The 23,215-nt window shown below is 44.1% G+C and overlaps 2 protein-coding genes across 2 annotated transcripts; both read right to left on the bottom strand.

Moving 5' to 3' along the window:
- Positions 1 to 165: 165 nt before the first annotated feature.
- Positions 166 to 1,784, bottom strand: EndoG (endonuclease G, mitochondrial). Its single transcript, XM_033328194.2, has 5 exons — positions 1,409 to 1,784; positions 1,026 to 1,219; positions 717 to 953; positions 464 to 644; positions 166 to 386 (listed from the first exon to the last, which is right to left on the bottom strand). Exons 1-5 carry the CDS (start codon positions 1,670 to 1,672, stop codon positions 288 to 290), a joined length of 975 nt encoding a protein of 324 aa, XP_033184085.1. The 5' UTR covers positions 1,673 to 1,784; the 3' UTR covers positions 166 to 287.
- A 367-nt stretch (positions 1,785 to 2,151) lies between these two features.
- Positions 2,152 to 22,217, bottom strand: PsGEF (Protostome-specific GEF). The gene is made up of 16 exons (XM_033328196.2): positions 21,930 to 22,217; positions 14,175 to 14,416; positions 13,224 to 13,846; positions 12,306 to 13,090; positions 11,228 to 11,465; positions 9,726 to 9,780; positions 8,736 to 9,017; positions 8,069 to 8,374; positions 6,852 to 7,267; positions 6,559 to 6,771; positions 5,805 to 6,164; positions 5,474 to 5,591; positions 4,981 to 5,396; positions 4,667 to 4,906; positions 4,254 to 4,599; positions 2,152 to 3,779 (listed from the first exon to the last, which is right to left on the bottom strand). The coding sequence occupies exons 2-16, from the start codon at positions 14,412 to 14,414 to the stop codon at positions 3,525 to 3,527; spliced, it is 4,893 nt and encodes a 1,630-aa protein (XP_033184087.2). The 5' UTR covers positions 14,415 to 14,416; positions 21,930 to 22,217; the 3' UTR covers positions 2,152 to 3,524.
- Between the last annotated feature and the right edge of the window lie 998 nt (positions 22,218 to 23,215).

Raw genomic sequence — 23,215 nt, 5'->3', positions numbered from 1 at the left:
AAATACATATAGAAAGAGTTCATATACAAGTCATACAAAGTATATTGCTATATGTACATTTGTTATTATATAGGGGATACATAAAAGGTTTAAATTTTTCAGGTACAATTTTTTTTTAAAGAGATGTTTAAGTGATCGGTAAATACATATTATCATTCACTAAAATCTCTTCTATTTTGTAAATATATATTTACTTTCAATTAAATTAATTTCATGTATCTACAAAATTCAGATGAAATAGAATATTCTATCTATTTCAATTTTTGCCTCTTACCTTCGTGTTGTGGTTATCGAATACTTTTTCCATTTATTTTACTTAATTTATCACGTGAGATCTTATCAAAAAATAAAAGTCCAGCAGCCCGTTCTATACTTTCTGGTGGTACCTGTCACGATATATATATCACGATTATTCATATAGGATATATCATAAAATTCTGATTTTGATATATTATTAATTTACCTGGAAATTTGTTAGAGGTACACTGTCATCTATAGGAGTATTTGGCATTACAAATGCTTCCATTTCTAATTTAGAATCATATGTTTCGCCAACAACTATTTTATAAAAATGAGTAGGTACTGCTACATGATTTGTGCCAATAACTTCATATCGAACATATTTTTTCCCATTAGCCTCTATTCTGTAATCATCGTGTATTTAATTGAAATATTTAAAAAAAGAAAATTACACAGAGTAACAAAGTTTTGCTCACTTTGGCAAATATAAAGGACCAGTACAGACATATACATCCTTATAAACTTTGGTTAAGTGCCTAACATATTTTTCCAATCTATTCCAAGAATCCCTATTGAAACCCACACCTACTTGCGGTGCCATGTTCGTTAGGAAAAATGTCTGATCTATGTGACTTTGAGCACACTTGTGATTCCCAGCTGCTGCTAAATGTCCACGATCGTATCCACTGCCTTTGTAATCATGATTTTCTGATCTGATTACCAATAAAATTATTAAAACATTAATTACAAAATATTCTATATAGTTTCAAACTCCAAATATTTACCTAAAAAAAGGATGTATACTTGGATCAGGTTTGAATTCACACTTACTACGTGATATCTCCTCATTGGGTTGTAACCTATCTTTATTTAAGTGTTCAAAGACCCAATGAGCTACCCTATTTCTTCTATCATAAGAAAGGACAAAATCTTCGTAAGATCTAACATGATCCAATCCAGGGAAACCATACTTCATAATCTGTAAAAAATGAAAATCATTTTACTTTTACTTTTCCTTTTTTATTCTACAGGATTTCATAAATAAACCGTGAGTAACAGAATAGAAAAAAATAGCATTATCATAACAAGCGGTAAATGTAACAAAGGTAAATTTTTTCATACTGTTTATCTTTACTTATTGAGGTTAAGTATGACTGAAATAACTTACTTCTGATACTCTTGTAGCTGTCGATGACAATTTTGAACCCATATTTGTATCAACTTCCATAGGAACTGCTGCAGAAACAGTTCCAAATAAAGGTAAACCGGGCATTTCTTTGATGTTTACATTCGAAATAATATGACTTCCATTGTTTTTTATATCTGCATTCAAATGTCGTTTCTGTTCTGAAAACTTCCCCAAACACCAACCAGCAAAACCTACGCCAGTTGCAGCACTCAATTTCAATATAATTCGCGTTACTATTGTCATACTTTTAGTCACTATGCCTTTAATAAATAATTCTCTTGTGATTATAACCTCTCACTACTCACGGTACTGTGAAACTAAAATACAACATGCAACTGACTGTAAATACGTTGATCGCCACATCGCGTCGTATAAATCTCAGTTTTCTTTATTCAATTAGAGGAGACTTTGCAAATAATTTGCAGCAGATTTCACTAGTAACACGATTATTTATATTCTTTAAATAAATAAAGATATTCTTTGTTGTTAAAATAAGTAAAATTTTTATTACTTTGATTTAATTAACAGAAAAATCACCCTGTACATATATGTATAGACAAAAATGGAACAATTTACAATACTAGAAAATTGGATACTTTATATTGCTGGATTACCATGAAAACCAAGTATTATACGTAAAAAATAAATCAGTAATTCATAAATCAATATTAAAATTATGCTATCGTAAGATACCGCAGGAGTGGAAATAGGGAAACAGCCAGTGAACAAATAATATACTTTATTTTGTATATTGATTACAGCCACTTGGCCATGTTACAACCTACCAACAGTAATGTTAAAATTTCAATTTTTTTCCACTTTTTTTTTATTTTTTTACAATTTCTTTTGGTTTCGTATGTTCGAGCAAGATCTATGGTGGAAGATGAGTGCCGCTTTGCGTCAGTCGTGCGGACCTACTGAGATACAGTGTTCCAAAAATGAAACAAACTTCGTCTATATTTTAATGAGCGAGACTAGATCGACGAGCAGTCTTACGCTTTAAACGAAACACCTTAAAGATATATATATCGAAAACGTTTCACTAGACCGTTTTAAATCTCTTGAAAAAAATCGTTCCGTTAAAAATCTGACAAGCACGCTACAATACGGAACGCGACTCTCGCGTTCTGCAACTTTTTATTCGACTAATCGTTTTCGACGAAAGTACCGGGGCGTACTTTGAAATCGTTTACGAGACGAAGAAATAGTCTAGACTCGAAATTGTAAACCTAACCTTTCGTATCGTTACGCTAGATTCTATGAAAACAAGTCTGAACTTGTACGTGCTTAAATAGAATTCAAAAAACTTCGATAACTCGAATACTGGAAATTCTAATAACAAAGAAACGGCGATTGTTCTATCGTTTCCTTTCTCCTTCCTGTATCGACCGTTCTCCGAAGGTGGCACATCCCTTTGCATTTAAGAGGAATTTGTTCGTCTTCGACTTCGCAGTTTCCAAAATCGTCTGTCTCTGGACGTATGATGAATAGAAATAGTGTTTTGTGCTTTGGATCCCTTTTCAGGCATATACATCCTTAATAGTCTCGCGGCACGTTCTTCTTGCGATCTATCCGCGGCCTTTCCGCTTAAGAAACTAAACAGCTTCATGCTGCGTCGTTTTATTCTCAATCTGTATAAGAAATTTTTCTCCGTTCTAGAAGGGCTGGTGTCGTTCTGATCTTCCGAATCCTCGTCGAGTTTGCCTGTTTTTCGTTGAATTCCGAACAATTCCATCCGTCTTCTTCGCTCGTGTGTATATCGACGATCCCTCGTGTCTCTGAGTTCCGCCGACAAATATCCTTCCCTCTCTGCTTGTTCGGCTTCGATTCTTTCGGCATTTCTGCTCTCTCTAGTCTCCTCCGCCCTTCGCGCGACCGATTCCAGTTCCTTCAAACGTTCCGCCTCCTTCGAAATATCCGACGACGTAACCTCGGTCGTGCAAGTATCTTCGACGTCCGACAACTTTCTATGAAGATTCACTATCTTTCTCCGGAACTCTTCATCCTCCTGGCTCAATCTGGCGAAGATACGATCCCTGTCATTCCCATCGGAACTCATGCCGACGTTCTTCGACGTCGCCGTTTGAAACCGCTGTCACCACCATCCGACTTGATCCTTCGCGCTTCCAGACGAATCTTCCTCCTCCGGGAGTGGCTCTAACCTTTGCCTGCCCAGGAAACACCGCAGCGAGCTGAGACTTCCACTGCCAAGTAACTGATCCATGTTCAGTTCCGACAAATTGCAGTCGTCGTTCTCAGACTCCTGGTCGACCTCGTCCTCCACCGACAGGTTTAGGCCGTAGTTATCTTCGCCAAAAGTAACGACGTTGCCTGAACCGATGGGCGGCGGCTAGGGAAGTCAGGCACAGTTGGGGCTAGTGATTCTTTGCAAACAAAAGGGCAAGCATTGTCATGCAGATGCGTGCGAAGCTTACCAACTAATTTTTGTTTCTTACTAACTGATTTAAATCGTTTACTCTCTCTCTCTCTCTCTTTCTCTCCCTCTAATTTTATTGCCTCGTTCGATCCCGTTATTTACTTTAATTGAAACTGAATGAAAATACAAACGGTCTCTTTTTAACCTCCCACGGTTTTAGATCGCAATACGACCATCGACTGTTTTGCGGTATAATGTAAGTGACAAGCTTTTACAAAAGCCGTGAGATCGGCGAAAGAAGCGAAGCTGAAGAGAAAGTAAGAATATCGCGCGCGCGTAATCGATTTTCAATCAGACTCGGGAATCTTTCGTGTCGTTGAATCGGTCGTGTTCCTAGCGATACCTTCGAATGCTATCGTATTACCGTAAAATGGTTTGTATCATTACCGAGCTCGCGGTGAAGCTTTCGTCGTCGGGGCCGCCAGAGGTTGGAGTTCCCCAGATATCGTCCCCCGAGGTAGCTCCGGACGTCGTTCCTTCCTCGTCGTTCGGGTCCAACGAGAATTCCGTTCTTTCAGGGGGGACCGGAGATTGAAGAAGGTATCCACCTATGCCTTCGCCGAGTTGTTCCAGTAACGATGATCTCTTACTGACTACGTAACTGCTTGCTCGAGCCGTCCACGCTCTTAAACCCGTAGGTGGAGACTCGGAATCTCGATTGTCATCGTCTGCTTGCTCTTCGAGCTCGTCGTCCTGATCCAAACTGCTCACCGTACCGAATCTTCTTAGAACTCTGGAAATTAACGAAATACCATTATCATCAAACGATCTTTCGAACTTGCTTTCGCGTTAAACTTTACCTGTACGGTGGCTCGCCATCGCAATCAAGGTCGTCTTCGCTCCCATCTTCTGTGTTGCCATCGGCCGGAGTGTAAGATGGGCTGTTCCTTCCTGGGCTATCGTGCAATCCATTTCTAAGTCGATGCCTGGTGCAGAAGTCAGGCGTTGGTGGGACAACTGAGATCTTCGGAGGCAACGGGGAAAACGGATCTCTCGTCAAAGGCGGTGTTGGACAACCCGATCTACAATTGCACGCGCGTCTATCAGTGGACATTTCATTTACTACTTATTTCTATCATTTTGAGTTCTTCAGCAAAATCTATTTTCCTATTACCTGTGACATCGTCTGCAAATGTTGATCGAGCTGGTGGAATTTTCCTTGGAAGATGCGAGGCTGCCATTTTTCTTCGTGTTTACGCTGTTGGACTTGACGGTACTGAGGCTCGCGCTCGAAGCTGTACTCTGTTGCTCTATATCCGAACTCATTATTTCCGTTACAACATCCTCCGCTGTCGCGGTTCGTTCTCGACTCGGCTCGTTGCTGGTTTCTTTCGGGGCACGTGCCGCCAACTCCTCGGCCGTCCATTCCTCGATAGGAACTTCTTCGTTATCCGGTGGAGGAATTTGATGGGAATTGCGCACCCATTGCGCCAGATGATTGTCTCCCGTTGAACTCTTGACGATACTGTCAATACTGTCAACGGAGCGCGATTCCTTTTCCTCGTCCTGTTTCTGCGACTCCCTGGTAGTCTGTCCGAATTGAGAATACGTAAATAATTTGCTCGATTTCGAGTTAATCCTCAACTGCTTATCATTCGTTTACTCACTTGCGAACTTTCCGTAGGCTCCCTAATCGCTGCGTTGGTGAAATTGCTACCGGTGATGGGACTTTCTTCTGGACTGTCCTGACTCGGTGTTCCACCATAGCCTGTATTTACATAGATTCTAAAATATAACGAATTAGTACAGACAAGCGAAACTACCGAACGTTTCGATGTGACGAGCTTGTCGGAGTCTCGTTGAGCTCTGAACATGGTACGTGACGGTAAACCATATCTTTATAGCGTTCCTTTAAAAAGCTATTCAAACTGTCCGTGAATCGTACCTATCAGAATTCCTCGAAACTTGCGCATCTCGATGCGAGTAAAGGCTACTTACATCTGTCGCTGAAGAAGATTGTGCCAAACGGCCTTCAGTTCTGGTGTCGGTGCACGCAAAACTAAAACTCGTCGTCGCGGACGACTGTGAGGGCTGCAGCCACCGCTATTCACCTCCACGTGACCGTTCTCCGAGCTTCCGGAAGGATTGATAGCGATTTGCAGTCGAAATTCAGTGGGTCTTTTGCGGACGGTGAAACAAGCCTCGGCGATGTTCGATAGTCGTAGAGGCTCTTCGGTTACGAATAGAACGCGATCTCGGGAAACCCGAGCGAATACGAGAAGGTCGGTGAGAAGTAAGGCCCATGAGGGTTGCAGTCGTGCTCGACCCTCCACTTTTGCGAGCGCACCACCGAATAACCTGCGAAGATGCACGTAATCTTTTATACGATGCCAGAGCCACTTTCAGGCTGTGGTTACGTGTACTGGCGAATATACTACAACAATGAGGTATAATAGTTAGAAAAAGTATTTTTTATTTATCATAATATCAAATTCCTGTAGTCGTATGAAAATACTACTAGATGATTTGATATACTTCAATCTAATTGATTGATATGTGAATGCTATAACAAATGATAAATAATAAACGCACCGTGTGTATATAGATTCTGACGAATATACGTATACATTTGGTTTCTTATTCTTTACTTATCTTCAGGCGTATCGTTCGTCAGAGCGACGGTACTTCGGAACATTTAACCACTGTAACCACAGCCTCATTTTGATCTTTTCGATACTTTTTCAAGACGCACCATTGTCTACCGGGCATGGCCAACGTGAACGGTTTGCATCTCGCGAAAACCAGTCGAGATTCAACTTCTTGCAGACTGAGCAAAGGTCTACCGGTATCGCGCGGTGGTTCCATCACACCGGCGTTAGCCGTCGCTTCTCTGTATCCCTGAGATAGATCTCTGGCTTGCTGGCAATTCCTTGGCGATGCCAGACCCAACAGTCTCGTCATCTCTCTAAGGACATTTCGAACGAATACACGACGTATAGCGAGCAAGATTTCAAGCATACGAGGATTTATGAATTTGAAACGAACCTGTAATGCTCCAGAGGCAAGAGCAAGACACCCGTCAAATCGGGTCGTCTCTTGTGCGGTACAGCAGGCTCGCAGACGAGCTTCGCGAATGCCGTGTTTCGTCTAAGGGCGACCAACAGGCAACACGCGCGTTGTAACCCGCTTAAGTATCTTCTATAGGCAGCGGTGATTCTTGGAACTCTACACAAGTAACTCTCCACTCCGCCACCTTCGTCTCGAATTTCCTCGGAGATCTTGAGCAACTCGTCGAGATTTTGGAAGAGGATCAAGTAATCCGCCGCGGAGAGAACATCGCGTCTCTCGGCTAAAGGCGCCAGAAAACGCGTTTGACCGCTTTTCAGGATTCCCCAGTACCGTGTTTCACGCACGGACAACTCCTCCTCCGGTGGTGCATCCGGGGCGAGGTTTGGAAACACCTGAACGCGTTCAATCGCAAAAGCCGTGGCATTCGTTCGATTTTAAACGAGGAAAAGGTTTGCAATTGTGCGGCATCGCATGCAGACAATTTTTACGTAAATCTATCGTTGTTCTCGGTTCATGCTCTGCAAGCGGATTCTATGTATCTCCAATCGGATTGTTCAGACGACGCAACGCAAGACGTGTCTTAGCATTAAGGGGATAGGGATGAAATAAATAAATAAAATACGAGAAATGCTTTTAAACAGAACTTGTTGAGCAACAAAAAAAAGAAAGACAACCGTTCAAGTTACATAATAAAACATAACTGTATCATAACTTAACCGTGTCCACCGACAAAGGAAACGGACACGCGCTATACATTACGCGTTCGCAGCAAAATACAAGATAGTCACGGAAAAGAATGTACACGAGTATCGCGCGACATGGCGTGCAACGTGAAACATAAAAATAAGCTCGAAAGAAAATGCAGCCCGCTGCGGCTTGCGAGAACTTCGTTCAAGGAGTAGGTAACATCCGATCGATTCGAATTCAAAGCGAATTTTCAATTCGATACAACTTATTAAACTAGCACGCAAAACATTTTGATCAACGCTACTCTGCGATTTCAACAAAGTCCATTAATCTAGTCGAAACCGCGAATGGAAGAATGATATGAAAAGTAAAAGTAAGTCAAGCGAAATCACGAGCAACCAAAGCCTTTTCGACCGCGCATATCCGAGCAAATCGTCCTCCGATCATTCGAACGAAACAACTTCGATACGAGTTTGCTATGTTCAGACTAGGACGCCTGTACCGACCTCGGCGTTAAACGCAACCGCATGATGTCCGCCACCGATCGATTGCTGCAGACTAACGTTCATCGAGTTAGGCCGGTGCATCGACGAATGAACGTTGCCCTTACGATAAACTTCCAAAATCAGTTGATTCGTGGCCGCCTGGATCAGTCCAAGAATCTCTTCCCGTGATCGCGTCACTACGTTCGTCATATCGACGAAGACTACGTGATCACCTGGCCTCAGACCGGATCGTTCCGCCGGGCTGCCAGGGTCCACGCGTTCCACGCGGGGCGGTCTTCCCCAGGAGAGCGAAAATCCCCATGGAACCTACAGTGGAAGAAACGTTCTGTCAAAAGTGTTAGAAAAGGACGGGTACAGGGGAAATAATAACGATCGGAAGAAATATCGAAGAGCCATGGGAGGGCTTTCCACGCGTTTGCTACAAAGGAGAGAGTTTCGACAGAGCTCGGCACGAGACTCGTTTAGCTAATGCCGTGGACAAAGCAGACTTTCAGAAAAGGCCTACTTAAACCCTGCTAGTAAGAGGACCCCTGTGATTCTGTTGGGGTAATTGCGTGAAACGACTATAACTTTCCGATATGTACATCGTCGTGTAGTGGAGACAGGTCTCTCTGTATAATCGTGCAGATGGAAGACACGTTGTTGCGAAAGGAAAAAAGAAACTCACCTGATTAGCCGCAGTTTGCCTTATCAGTCTCCTCGTAACGGTGCATGGTGTTCTGCCGCCTCTAGCAGTAAAACCCGGATGCAGGGGTAAGCCAGTCAAAGGATCGATAGGCTCTAATTCGAGATGCCTCAAATACGTCAGGTCTTCCGCTCCTGAATTATTATTATCTGGCTCTCCGTCCTTCGACAGGGGTGGCGAAACTCCGCAATCTTGTGGCAAACCGGCATAAGGGTTGCTCGTGTTCCGACCGGTTCCTGCCTCTAGCGGATGCCATGTCGCTTCCTAAAAATGAATAGTCGTTCAGTGAAACGTAAATTATCGAAAATACGACGATTCGTATGTTTGCGTCTCGACCCAAGTTACCGTGAACACCAACACGATGTTGATTCGCGATAGAAACTTTCCGCGAATCTTTATTACGAGTTCTCTCTCTAGGGCGTGAAATCGTATTTTAAACCGAAAATCCATCCCCATCGACGATTAATACGCGACTGTAAACTAAATTAAACGACAAAAATTCAACCCCGTCGCCGATACGTTCTCTTCCTCTCAACAGAACATGAATATTTTCAGCAAAACTCCAACCACGAAGAATACCACACAGTAAATGGCCACCACGATCATCTCTTGCTCGCGTGTCGTGGAACAACGTAAACGAACGATTTCGATTAAATTAGCGAGATATCGCGACGACACCTGCCACCTGCCACCTTTAACGAGGTCAAAGCGCAAGTGAATCTTTGCCAGGCAACGTTCCACTTACTTGCTTCGTAACGAGCTTAGCCCTGACCTTAAGCCAGGAAGACTTACAAATCCTAGCAAACAGCTGACGTACAGTCACGTATTAAACTTCCTCCTTGCCGAGACGCTATCAAATCCGAACGTTATTTTCGTGTTTCTTCCGTCTTAAACCGAGTGCAACCGATTCGAACTTATCTCCGTAAATACGTAGCTTGCGATTAAAAAATTAAAACGTTCAGACATATTTACCTTATCTTGAGACAGAGGTAGGGGTAGAGTCATACAGCCCAGCAGCTCGCTACGTCTGAAATGCGAAAAACGAAAACATGCGTGAATATACGCGTGTTATATTGGCTATGTGTACACAGCGTCGTGTATCTTATTGGTGTATCGTGTATCAGCTTGCATTGGACAGCAGTATCGGTGTTAGTCGAAACGTACGACAGACGACTGTGTAGTCGCTAGATAAACGGCGCACATACACACACACACACACACGTACAAGTTTTAACTATTTACATTAGGTAGAGGGAAAAGGAAAAGGCAGACAGTTTCTGTGTTGTTTCCCGTATACCATTACAGAGACGCGCGGATGTTCGCGAGTGCACGTGGTGAACACGGTGCGCATGCTTCCAGAGAATCGATTCCCCTCCTACCGCAAGAAATCCGCACATAGCCCAGAAATTCGTTTTGATATTCGGATGGACCGTTGCTTCCGAACCCACGTAAAATTATCTGGATTCGAGCTGTCTCTTATCGACCGGTAAATTATCGTATTTCCACCCGAACATGGCCATCGTGTGGCGACATAATCTTACTTTGCAGAAATTCGAACGTCGAACGATTGTATTCGAAGATAATAAAAACGAAGTAAAGAGTTTCGAATCGCGTTTAAAAAGGAGACGCGATAGGATGGCCGAGAACATTGGGAGCAGGGTTGCTTAGCTCGTTCGTCTTCCACTAACGAGACCAAGCCGTAGTTCTTGACCTCAATATTTTTTCCTCAGAGACAGCGCCTACTTCTGTGCCTTTTCATCGCGGAATGATACAGTCGCTTGATTGTCCCTTCGTGGAAACGGCTTCGTCCGTTGTATTTGTTCGTTCGTATGAATTTTTAATTCGTCGTGGTAGGAGAATATAGACGATCAATGTCTTTGACGAACATCGACAGGACACTTTTTCGTTGTAGCTACGCCACTGATAAACGCGTGCATCCATGTATCGTTGCACACGAACAGCATGCAGGAGATTCTAATATGAATATTCGACGACGCGTCTAACCATATAACTGACGTTACTCCTTTCTGGAAACTTGATGGCGAACGTTCTATAAATATTCCCAAACATTCTGCCGGAATGCACGCAAAGGTGGATTGCGTGAGATTAGTATCTCGCGCCGTGTACGAAGCGGCACTAACTATCGTTACCGGGTTAACCGATTATCATTTGGAAAGTGTTACCGGATAGTCGAAAGGCACGATAGCGAATCGTGCGATTATGAGTCAAGGCAACGTTGAGAATAACGCGAAGATGTTCTCGAAAGAGAGAGAGAGAGACAGACAGACAGACAGACAGAGAGAGAGAGAAAGAGAGAACGGCTCGCGTGTCGATTCCCGGCAGCCGACAAACCGACAGCAAATCGTTCCGGGGTCGAGCACGTTTCGACCGTCTACGACGAGGCTACGTCTGTTATCTCAACCTCCGAGCCCCTCTTTTACTACGTGCACACTTTCTTTTTCGAGCATGCTCACCTTGCACGACGATCCCTGTGCCAGACCGCGATGTCCAGGGACGTGGGCTTGCTGGTGTAGTGATTGTTGTTCACCGGGCAGGGTAGTATCAAGGTCTCGTGGAAAACGGGATTCGGTGTGGCTCTGTGTACCGCTGTTCTCTTCACCACTCCCTCACCGTTCGTATTCTTCAAACTCGCCTTCACGTAAGCGTGAACTGGACCCTCGTATGCCCTCCGTAGGTCCTTGCACCTTATCACTGCACGAAATAAAAAGACAGTCTCGTCAGGGCACCAGCCTTTTTCGATCGTCTTTATGTTTTCTGTCGCGAGATCGGTCACACGCTTGAACCGCGTACGATATTCGAGTTATTAGAGAACGTATCGTTCACGGAAGGGGGTGAAAGAAGTTGGAACGAACGAGGACTCGTTCTCCTTCCGGCTGACCGTTCCGTTGCACGCACTACGCGCATCGCTGGTGCCTGACCAATGCGGCACTCCTCTACTTGCTGCAACACGCTTCCACTCCGAGTGATTCCTCCTCGTTCTGCCAAACGAACGGATACGAGAAACAAAAGATACGAACCGATTGGAAAATCGATGTGATTGGCAAGCTACAGCACGATGGTTCAACGAAATTTCTTAGCAGAATTTAGGTACTCGGAAGCGTGTGAACGAAGAAGCTGAGGAAGGGCAAGTCTCGGAGATTTTTCGAGGCTTGTTTACGCAAGGATGTGTACCGCGAAGAATCAATGTTGGTAGGCTTACTAACCGGGAGCCAATTGCCAGGAGGGTCTGTGGGTTACTGGCACAGTCGTCTATCGCGGGGTGCCAACTGAAACACCCCCTCTCGTGGCACGTGACTGGCGCATGCCTTTTCGCAACATTGTTTCAGGGACGTCTTCGCGGCGCGGATACCCTCGTGAATTTCTTTCCGATAAGATTAATGTATCTCATGGGTTTGATCGTTACTTCTTCGGAGATTTACTCGCGCGATTCGAATTTTATCAAAATAAACGTACAAAGTATACCGTAACCTATGCGTGCCTGAAACGAGAAACCTTCCAACAACTATCTTCCCCTTGATTTCCTATACTTACCTCGAACGTGTATTTGATCGCCCACGACGGAATACTCGATCTCGATCGATCCGTGACAGTTTTGTCTCGGAGGTTCGCTTTCCGGGCTGAACTTGAGGCATCGTCTGACAGTCGCGACCAGCGGAGTCTCCGGTGTGTTGGACACCGAGTTCAGAAACGATTTCGAACTATGAAAGTCATCGGTAAGAGTCGATTTTGGACTATCCAGGTCCCAAGTATTCGCTTTCTTTCCAACTTCCTCGTCCTTGCGATCGTCGAGTTCACAGAACAGCCCTTTCGGTTCGAACACGCATTTCTCGTCCAAAGTAGTGTCCAAGTCGGTCTCCAAGGCGAGTTTCTTCACGTTTGGATTCACAGCTTCCATCAAGGTGTTCTGCGTCGTTGCTGATTTCGTGCCAGTGGACGGGCTGTGACTAGACGATCGTCTCTTTGCTCGCTTTCCATCGGAGATTTTCTCGGTATCCTTCCGATGCCGCTTCCTCCGTATGCCTCGCTGTCTCTTCAATGTGAATTCTCCATCGAGATCGTTCGTAGGCGAGGTAAACGCCCAAGACATCGGCGATGGATCCTCCAACAGTTGACTAGCCGAAGAGATGGAACTATCGTTGTGAGTCGTAGCTTCCTCGGCCACGGTTTCGTCTCGTTCCACGATCGTCTCGTAAGTATGATCGGATGCGGAGAAGTTTTCTTCCTCGCAACTACTCCCGAGAACCTTCTTCCTTTCTTCCACGTCTCCCAAAAGAATTTCCGCCACGGTTTTGCCAGTAAAATTTATTTCCTGCTCCCTGGACGACAAGGATGATAATAAAAGATAAAAAAAAAAAAGAAGACAGTAAATAGAAAAGTAACAAAGAACGTTGAAAAGGGATTTTGGGTAACAGAGGACCTGCGAAGTCCAAAGTTTTACGAGTCTCTTACCTGTTGAGAACTTCCGTAACCGCGTTGTCCATGTTCTCAAATTTAGGTAAGTCTTGGTCGATAGCCAGATTCGAAAGTTTCCCAGCTAAGGGCGTTTGACTATGACCATTGCCTTTCAAAGAGTTCACAGCAGAGGAAGTCTTGCTGTGGTACGGTGTCTTGCATCGAGCGTGAATTTTCGTGATCTTCGCCAGTTTCGGTAAATATGATATTTTCGAACAATCCGCGAACTTTGTTTTCCTCTCGTTCTGAGAATAAACTCGATTGTTCGAGAAGGGTACGGACTCAGCCTCCATCACGTCTTCGGGGCTGGTGGCCATCGAAATTTGTTGAAAAAAGTCAGAGACGTGCGATTGGAGATTCGCCCTGGCCTCGTTCACGATGTTTTGTGGTAGCTCGTTGTCACTTTGGAAATTCTTTGTTCTAGTTTTCATAAAGAGCGCCGGATCGGTTGGCAGGGTCAGAGCTGTCGAGCACTTGCTGCCCGGGGGAAAAAACGTTAACGGGCCGATATCGGCGTCGACCCTTGGCGTGCTTTGATAAAAACTCTCCGAGATCGATGATTTCCCCGGTTGCTGTGACATCGATTGACGTTTGTTCGCGCGCAAATTAGGCTTCGTTGCCTGAAACCAAACGATACGGCTTATCTCGCCTTCCAACTTCTATTTTCCACCTCTTAATTTTCCACGCAAAATCTGGGTCGTGATTTTCAGCGATGTCGCTTCATAAAGCGTCGTCTCTGCCGAAGTCACATCAAGCAACATTGTCTTCTTCTCTTGTTGCTACGTGTGCCGAGATATTTTCAACAAATAGCATCTTATAGAAACATTTTGTTCGCACTGAAGCAACAAAAAGTTACTCGATGTCGATTCTTCGGTGGAAACGAGACTTTATTGAGAAGGAACAGGATAGACGCGACAAATAAAAATTCGAATGAGACGAGTTCGATACCTGAAAGTACGTTCTCAGGTCGCTACCGTGGCTCCTGCATCTTCTTCGACGAACCGGCGTCGTTCTCGCCGATATATTTTCGGCATTTTGACCAGGTACACCCCGAGTTTTCGTCCCAGCAGCGGGAGGCGTGTTAGATAGATCTCGAAAAGGCCTACGGGGCGCCTTGTTCAAGTTAGGTGGACCGTGAGGCGTCGAGCTGCTCGCTGACAATGATCTCGAAACCGTCCACTTCAGCATCTCTAAAGGCAAAAAGCAAATCCCTAACTAAGCGGAACGCGTCTAACCCTTTCCACCCTTCCGCTAAAAAGCTTACAACAACTTTATCGATTTAATCGCGATACTGAACCACGGACGACCGCCGTTTCGATTACATACACGAAACCAAACGATACTGCAGAATTTCAGACTGTCGTCGATAAAACGAAATTTATTTTTAACAATCAAAATGTTCCACTGAATTTTATGTATTTTTCGATTACACGGATTCTTCGCGAACATGGAAGAGAAGTCGGATTAGATAAAAGTTATTGGAATAAAATTAGATTAGATGAAACATCGACAAATAAATCCGTCAAATCGAACATTCTTGCAAAATTTTTTTATCCCAGAGAGTATGTACTTTTCAGTTATTCAGATTGCACGTGAATATGAAGGAGAAATTACGTAAGGCGTGCACGTGACGCAAAGAAACAGGATATCGCACGATCTTGCGTTAAAGGGATACAATCGCAGGAAGAAGGAGGGTGTCGGTAGAATTGTATCAACCATACGGGCTGCCGAAAATAAATGTCCGGTTTTAATTGGACAACAGGTCAAAAGTGGTGACAAAAAAAAGGAAAGAAGAGAGAAAAACCAGAAGAACAACAGAAAAACAGTGACGAAACTAGCAGATGCACCTGTCATGGCATACGGGAAACAGTAAAACAGGTGAAACCCATACACCTGATTCTATTTCACGACTTAACGCTTGCCTTAACGAACGGTTAAATGCCAGGCTAAGACTATTCATAGGCACATGCAGTGTTGCTCGTAGTAAAAGAGATTTGTCAAACTAAAGCGATGGAACTAACGAACAAATGGAATCGATGACACGGAGAAGGCTGTCCGTGCAAAATTCGCTGGACCAAGTAATCATTGATTCGATTAGAACGATTGACTTTCGCTCTGTTAGCACAACTCGAATTCCTCCCTTGCTCCTCCGCAATTTCCTTTATTTCTACGACTCATTAGCGAAGCACGTGTAAAAGTTAATGAAGTTTGCGCAAAAGTTTTCTGCGATAAATCTTCCAATACGTTCGTGAATCATTTAGTGCGAGTGTAGGTACAGAAGTATGTGTAGAAAGTAGCGTGTAACTAATCTTGTTAACAACGTAAAATGTGTATTACGTTGTTGCAAGTTTCTAACGTTGGAAGCAAGTGTAACAGAAAAGTGTCAGCAGCAGCAGTAGCAGTACGTATTGGGTTTTCACTTTTAACGGTTCCTTCTGCAGGGTGGGGCGTACTGTATTGTGAATTAGGTATAAAAATGCATTCATTTACATACAGTCTGTTGCCATGCCACGCACGCGTTCTTCTATCGTAACACGCACTTTTCCACTATACGCGCGTTCACGTACTTTCGAGACCTGGTCTACCTGTGCGTTCTCCGTGCAGCGTCACGTTCTCGTGCTTGTACACGTACATGTGCAACGTTATGTGCAACCCCTCGGCTACGTATATACGGTCGCTGGTAAAACAGCATGGGCACCTGCCCATATGGTGGCGATCACGTATAGCGTGCCTTCCATCTGGTCCCGCAAAGCACGATAGTTCGCTTGGTGTCGAAACACCGTCAACGAAATGCGATCGTTATCTTCGCTTATTTTCAGCCGTCTTGCTTTAACGTATTACGTTCGGTATCTTTCGCGACCCTGTCTCGTACGTCTACTGTATTTCGCGCGCAACGAGCGTTAAGCTCGCGATATTGCCTCCGCCATCGTGAGAAACAACGCGAACGCTACATTAAGCATTCTGTGCTTATGTTTAAATAATTAACTCGATACTTGCTAAAGTGGAAGCAAAGAAGTTGCGACGAAAGCGCAACTGGTTCTCCTTGAGCGTTTGCGATTGGGAGATTAAAAACGGGAGACGACCCTTACGTTCGAATCGGTTGAAAAGTACAACCGGAACGTATTGAAGAAGCGCTTCCAAGGATTTAACCGACGATACGTTTTTAAAGATTGCACACGCGGTCTGGTCGAATGTTTTAAGGGAAGAAAACCAGTCGCGCGACACGCGCGGAACCTTTAAAACGTTTCGTATGTTCCAGACGGCGTACATACGGAGCTGAACAAGAAACGGAAAGCGGTATGTGCGTTATGCTCTTTGCATAATGCCCTGCGATTTGCACTAGCAATGAATCTCGAATGTAATTACAAAGTCGTCGAGCGCGCTGCACCTGCGATCTAGGTCGTGTTTCTCGATTGTGCTTCGAGTGGAAGGCGACACGGCAGCTTGAAACTTCGGTTAAGCTGTTTGCGTATGCTTTTTATTAGAAATGCGTCCTTGTGTTTTAACATAGCATTCGCGGAAACGAATAGAACCATTATATACACTGCCAGCCATAAGTATCAAACCACAAGAACGATATTTGGTACAAATCGAACATTGAAAACTGAATTTCTTACAAATTGAATCTTCCACCGATTTTATTTTCCGGGCATTTCACTATAAAACTGTTAGTGTTTGCACCACGTGTGCGTAGTGTTAAATACTAAGTAAAGTAAGGTTTGTTATTTTTCCAATACATTGAACGAGTAGAATACTCGTGGCTGATAGTGTATAGCATACAGAAGCATATTTTTATTCTAAAGAATCAGCAGATACATTATCGTTTGTACGAAGAATCTGATATACTCTGCGGTGAAAACACAACTGATTGCGAAAAATATATATTCTGACCCCTTAATAAGCAGCTGCAAGCTCGTGACGTAATTACAAGTCAAAGATAAATCTTAAGTGCTTGCGGGGCGCTGCGTCTAGAAAAGGGGACTTACAGTTCACCTGTAGCTCTTATCGTCTCATCTAACGATCGCCGATATATGTGGTCAAACGACAAATGACCGCCATAGGAAGGAGACTTTCGTTGTTCGAAGCTAACGCGTACTGTGAACCAAAGGAAACAAGTGCTGAAAAAAGGGGTTCGACGAGGGATGTTGAAATATACTCTGATTTAGTCGGACCCTTACTCGGAAAGTACGTTATAACGTTGTACTCGATAACACATCTTGATTTAATAAAAATATATCGACTTGACTTAACCAAAATATAAAGGCAGATCGAAATTACGAACACTGTTCGAAAGTAGCTTGATGAGTATGAAGCAATTAGGACGAAATATTGAGTGTGCCTTGCATTAAGGTATTTGTGGTTTTCCGGGTCTCGCTCGTGCTTTTATTAACACGTTGCGGTTTCTTCCGAAGTTTCACAAGCATTTCAATTCGCTTCTACGGGGCAGCCCCAAAAAACGTACCAACAAGAACACGGGCGAAACTCGAAGAACCACAAATACGTCGTCTAAGCATCGTGAAAGTTTAAAATCCGGGATCGTAACTTCCTTAAAGCGAAGAGTTAAATCATCGTACGAACGGAACGAGGTAATTTCGGGGAAGGTGTTTTCGTTCGATGAACGAGTAGCAAGTGGGAAACTATAATATTAAATTGTTCCAGGCGCTTTAGTCCGCGCAGTTTGGATAAAACATGACCCATATCTGTCGCTTTTATAGGTTGTAAAGCATCCGCGCCAGGTCGTCGATACTTGCTACGTTCTTGGATCGTATCCTAAATGTAAAAAGGAGAGGGGTGGCTGGGTGGCCCCTCCGATCAGGTTTAATCCCTTTTTTGCGCCCCCTTACTTATACGGACTCCCTTACCTAACCCTCTGCATAGACCCCGCGAAGAACAAGACAGGATCGAGCTGAGCACTTTCCTTCAACCGAGGAAAGGAATAAAATAGAGCGACGGTTAAAAACCTTAACATGCTTACAAGCACGCCAGACCCCTCTTTTCCTTAATGTATGCTGTAAAAGCTGTTTTTAACGACTTCGACATTGAACTCTTCTCGAGGATGAGAATTAACCGAAGAGGTCCGAGTCCCCTTTATTATCTACCGACCTGATTTCTTTATTATCGTCCATCTAGCGAATCTTCGCGCCACATTCGAATGGAATCGATAATACGCTTCGTTTAAACGTGTTTCGATGTACTTTACATTCGAAAGGATTTCGCACGTCACTGAACAACACCGAGAGTCGCAGCAGACGAAACAGGGTAATGGGAATGAGATAACGCGAAGGCAATACAAAATCAGCTGGGAGTCCCCCTATTTACCGCCGTCGCCAGCCGCGCGATTAATTCGCGTGAAACGCGAAACAGATGCATCGCGAAAACCACTGGCACAATGCGATTATTCACGGCTCGAGGAGAATAAAGAAGAAGGCATTAACGGTCACGATTCGGCTCCTTTCGCGAGCAGCCCCGAGGAAAACAAGAAACACCAAGATTCTTAGCACGAGTCTCGATCGGGACAGCCCCCTTCCACGCATGAAGGGACATCCACGGAAGAACCGATGCTACCCGTTCTTGCGAAATAAATCGCGGCACATTCGTTCGACCCAATGGACCCGATAATTTCGAAGATCGTGCAATGGGTATGATTTCAAGAGAGATATCAACTCGCTTCCCTGGTCGCAGAGAAAATCACTGAAAACGTTTGCGTGCGATTTGCAACGAACCTCTCTTCGGTGTTCCGCGCGCGAAGATACTCGAGACAACCGAACAGGAAGATGATCGTTCCAACGTGGAAGATAAAAATCGTGGATTCGAAAGATAAAGGGAAAGTCGTTGCCAAGAAGCTCGGAGTTGCACCGTGACAGAGATATCCGCGTGTGTAGAAGAAGTAAGAGGAAGACGAAAAACGAAGGAAGGGCAGGTGAGCACTTGGTACCTAATCCCTTTTGAAAACGTCGCAAACACACTAACGCGACAGCTACACGCACAAAGAGTATACGGGCTGCGTACAGATCGTGAGCGCTCCCTAAAAATAGTCTATTCATCGTAGCGAACACCCCCTTCCCCTTCCCATCCGTCGAGCCTTCCTTTTTCTTCTTCGGCTTCATCCGCGCTCTTCGCTCGGCTTAGCTTAGCTCCGAGACTCGGTTCTGATTTATATTGAATTGACCCCAGACACACCTTTTGCTGGTGACGTTTCTCTCGAAATGGTCCCGTGTCTCGTCGAGCATAGTTCTCGGTGGGGAGGGAACGAGTAAGGTGAGAGAGACGAGCGGATGCACGAGGCAAGAAAGAAGAAACGACTAAACCAAGGGGTCAGGGGGATTTCATAAGAGAGCCAGTCGAGGACAATCAAACGCGCATTCACAGCACCGACGTACTCGGTTTTTGGCAACAGAGCGAGACGAACAAGATCGAAGGAAGGAAGGGAGATCGAAGAATCAGAGCAGGGCCGGGAAACCTGGAGAGGAAACGCGTCCAGAAGACAGACTTTCGGTTCGCGCTCTATTTCGAAGCACACCTGTCCCGGGTTTTGTCCTTCCTCCTGTTTCCGATTTTCTCTGCTGCATTTCCTTCCCTTCGAGATCGCAAACTTACGTAATATAGGTACCACTGCGATCTTGCAGCTTCGTGCTTTCCGATTTTTCATCTGTCGTTGCAATCAGACGGCGGATATTTATACAAATTCGTTTTTTACAGACACTTGAACAAAAGTAGGCATATCTATCTTTTAAACGTAATGTGAATTCCAATATCCATGATATTTTATACATTTCTGTATTTGCATATGCGCTTGCCTATTTCTGCTTATTTGCATTATGCATAAACGTAAACATCCACAGTCTTAGTCACCACCGATCGACCTTCAGTATCCTACAGGGGTGGATAGTCTTTGTTTATACACTTGGGGTTTCTGCTTCTCCACTGCACGTGGTTACGTTCCTACCATTAAATTCTAAGGTCGTCTTGGCAATAGCGTGGACCATTTGCATAGACGATACCGGCAACTCTCAGATCCAATCTCACACATCTTTGATTCGACGATGAAAGAGTCGGTTCCAGCAAAAGAAAAAAACGGTCCGCCCTGGGCGCAAGGAATAAGAAATAGAAGGATATCAACGACGGAATAGACAACAAAAGAAACGCGTTTGGTTAATGGCGAATTGAAATTAAACTGGAAATTTGCAAATTGTAAAGGAAGTCGGGACCACGTTTCGTAACCGCTTACCCTTTAGCGACGGGCTAAAGCAGGCTGCGGACATTCAGGACGCGCCTCGAAAATAAGGCGGGAACAATAGAACGAAACGAGTCCTGGTGAACAAACGCCTGGCCATTTAAATAGAGGGATCCTCGAGAAAAGGTTCCTCGAGGTGGACCCACGGGGTCCCTGGAACTTCGACAGGAAAGTTTGTATAGGACCCACGACTAGCTTTGCTGGTTCCTTCGTTACGAGTCCCTTTCAGTGTTTTTTTTTATCCTTCTTCTTCTTATTCCTCCTCTCTTCCAACCTCTTTCCTCGGTTCTTCTCTCTTTTTCCATTCTTTGACAGATGTACCGACCGGAGCCACGCGCGGTCACTTTCCTTCTTTTTTTCCATTTCTCTCATTCGCCGTCGCTTTACAGTGCACTAACCAAGCGACTCGTACTACCGGATCGTGCAGTCTTACAATTAGACGAGCTTCTAACATCACAGCGTTCGAGAGAGTACTTGACTTTGTCCAAGGAGCTACCAAATTCGATTGCAGCTACGTAAGAATGACCTTAACCCCTTTGTTGGATCGCGCTTCTACTTGTATTCCGATTTCATTCGATTCGAACCTCTTCGCGATTAATCGTTTGCCTATTTTTTGCACTGATCAAACAGTTTCGTTAGTCGCAGCGAGATTTTTTTAATTATTCTTATGTTTAGGAGACAAAGTCACGGTACTTCCTCCTCTTTTCGTTTTTCTTTAGAGTCTTATAAATCACTTCGGATGATTTCCAATAAACCATTTTCGAACTTTATCCATAGAACTTGGACGTAGTGAAAATCAATTTTGAGTACGTCTAAGTAGTATAAATAAAAATAAATAAATTACGCGCAATTATTCTGTTAAAGACTGACACACGTAAGAAGTCTTCCTTCTTCGGTAGGAAATGACGATAATCATTATATTTATAGAAGAGTAGTTATTGATTCAAGTCGTTAACAATTCGGAATCGTCTGATATCGCGGTTACCGAAATGTCTTCGATTGATTCGAAGAGAAACATCCACTTCTAAAACATATGTTAAAAACGAGATACTAATTGAAGAAAATACCATCGAATTCCATAAACGATAAACATCGATCGTTGCATAAGATCCTCGTATGCAAAACGTGCAACATTTTTCAAGTTACTCGAGACTATAGCGGTAAACAAAAGAAAGTTCAAGATCGAAATGATACGAAAAAGTACCATAATTTTCCAAAATGGAATTACATTCTACAAGAGTAGCGAATGAATATAACGTACATCTAACTGTCACCAATATAGTCGAAAATGTTTAGTACAAAAGTTATTGACATTTTTAAACTTTCTTTTATCCATCGCTGTTAATTTCAAAAAATTCAGCCTGTTCGAAGCCAGACTACTCGAACGGAAATATCTGGCAACTTTGTTCGTAAAGAAAGGCCGCCTCCTGGAAGATCTGGTACCGGCACAAAAAAGAGAAGCTATTCACCGTGTGTCCTTGAGCAGCAGGATTCGACTCGTACATCCAAAATCAGCTCCGGTATCAGTCACTTTTTTCGTACACAGATTTCAGCGTCGCAGCACATAATCCACGTTAGTGATAAGAGGAAACTATCGACGCTGACGAAGAGAAAACGCGGATCGCGAGGAAACGAAAGGTGCAGCAACGCGGCGAAGAGGTGTCGGATCGTGGCACTTCAACGGCTGGTTCTCTACTGACGTGGTGGGGTGAGGACGTGGGCCTTATGTAGGAAAGGGTCCCTAGGTGAGGCTACGAAACAGGAGAGACCGGCTGTCTCTTGCTCTATACAGTCTGTACTATACTCATATCCCCACTCTGAAGCCGTGACCTGATCCACGCCAGCCACTCCACTCGCCCCAGGTAGACGTTCGATGATCCGCGGCTCGAAGGTGCTGGTGGGTGTTTCAGGATTGTGAACCATCGGAATGTTAGCGACCGATAACGGGACGCCGATAAACATTTTCTAGGTAGGAACCTTGTTGCCATACTGTATCACAGATTATCGTATTTCTTATTTAATTTCATAATCTTCTCACCAATTTGTTCAACTACCGTGCAAAGTCACGAACGACAAAGATCGGAGATAATATTTACAAAAGAGGAAGGAAACCCTGGGTAAGTGAGCTGCTTATTCGGCGAATCGGTTAAATTGTGGGAACCCTATAGATCGTAAAATAGGAGAAATTGACGAGATTATATCTTTGATGGGCAAAATAGTGTAAGTCAGAATTATTAGCTTTAAAGTGATATTCAGATCTCAGGCAAGGGAGCGAAAAAGAGGTGAGATCGATTTGAATCGTCAGAATCATGAACAAAAGACAGCATTGTAGAAAATATTAGCGTGCTTATCCTGTTGATCAAAATTTAGACACTTGTGCCTGTGACATATGCTTTGACGCGTTAGTTTAAAAAATTTAGCAAACTGGAATAATTAGCACTTTGGTCCTGAACGGATCAGATAAGGGTGACTTTTTGCGAGAAGAAACAAACGTGCAGTTATTTTTGCATGCACGAAACGTTTAACCACTCGACGGAATATAGCAATCGAGATCACCTAGGGTTTCGAGCAGGAAGTTAGATTACAATCTGAACGATTTATCGCATGTACTCTGTGCAATTCAGTACGCGTAGCACCCGTTGCCGTTTTGAATGCATCTGTGGCTCGTGCAAGAGAAAGGTATCAACGCGATCTGTTTACAAAGTTACAACGAACCCACGTCAGAGTGGTAGGTCCGTCGCGTGATTTCTAATCT

The sequence above is a fragment of the Bombus vancouverensis genome, chromosome 3, assembly GCF_051014615.1.
Source record: "Bombus vancouverensis nearcticus chromosome 3, iyBomVanc1_principal, whole genome shotgun sequence".
Classification (NCBI taxonomy): domain Eukaryota; kingdom Metazoa; phylum Arthropoda; class Insecta; order Hymenoptera; family Apidae; genus Bombus; species Bombus vancouverensis.
The sequence above is the reverse complement of the archived record's forward strand: the minus strand, read 5'-3'. Positions and strand labels throughout refer to the sequence as shown.

What these genes read in the sequence shown, in the direction of transcription:
- EndoG (XM_033328194.2), bottom strand. Translation starts at nt 1,672, where the DNA reads ATGACAATAGTAACGCGAATTATATTGAAATTGAGTGCTGCAACTGGC. An exon ending in CAGCTACAAGAGTATCAGAA is followed by an intron (nt 1,220 to 1,408) that starts GTAAGTTATTTC and finishes CATTTTTTACAG; the next exon opens with ATTATGAAGTATGGTTTCCC. An exon ending in GGTCCTTTATATTTGCCAAA is followed by an intron (nt 645 to 716) that starts GTGAGCAAAACT and finishes CGATGATTACAG; the next exon opens with AATAGAGGCTAATGGGAAAA.
- PsGEF (XM_033328196.2), bottom strand. Translation starts at nt 14,414, where the DNA reads ATGCTGAAGTGGACGGTTTCGAGATCATTGTCAGCGAGCAGCTCGACG. An exon ending in TTGCCTCTGGAGCATTACAG is followed by an intron (nt 6,772 to 6,851) that starts GTTCGTTTCAAA and finishes AAATGTCCTTAG; the next exon opens with AGAGATGACGAGACTGTTGG. An exon ending in AGCCTACGGAAAGTTCGCAA is followed by an intron (nt 5,397 to 5,473) that starts GTGAGTAAACGA and finishes CAATTCGGACAG; the next exon opens with ACTACCAGGGAGTCGCAGAA.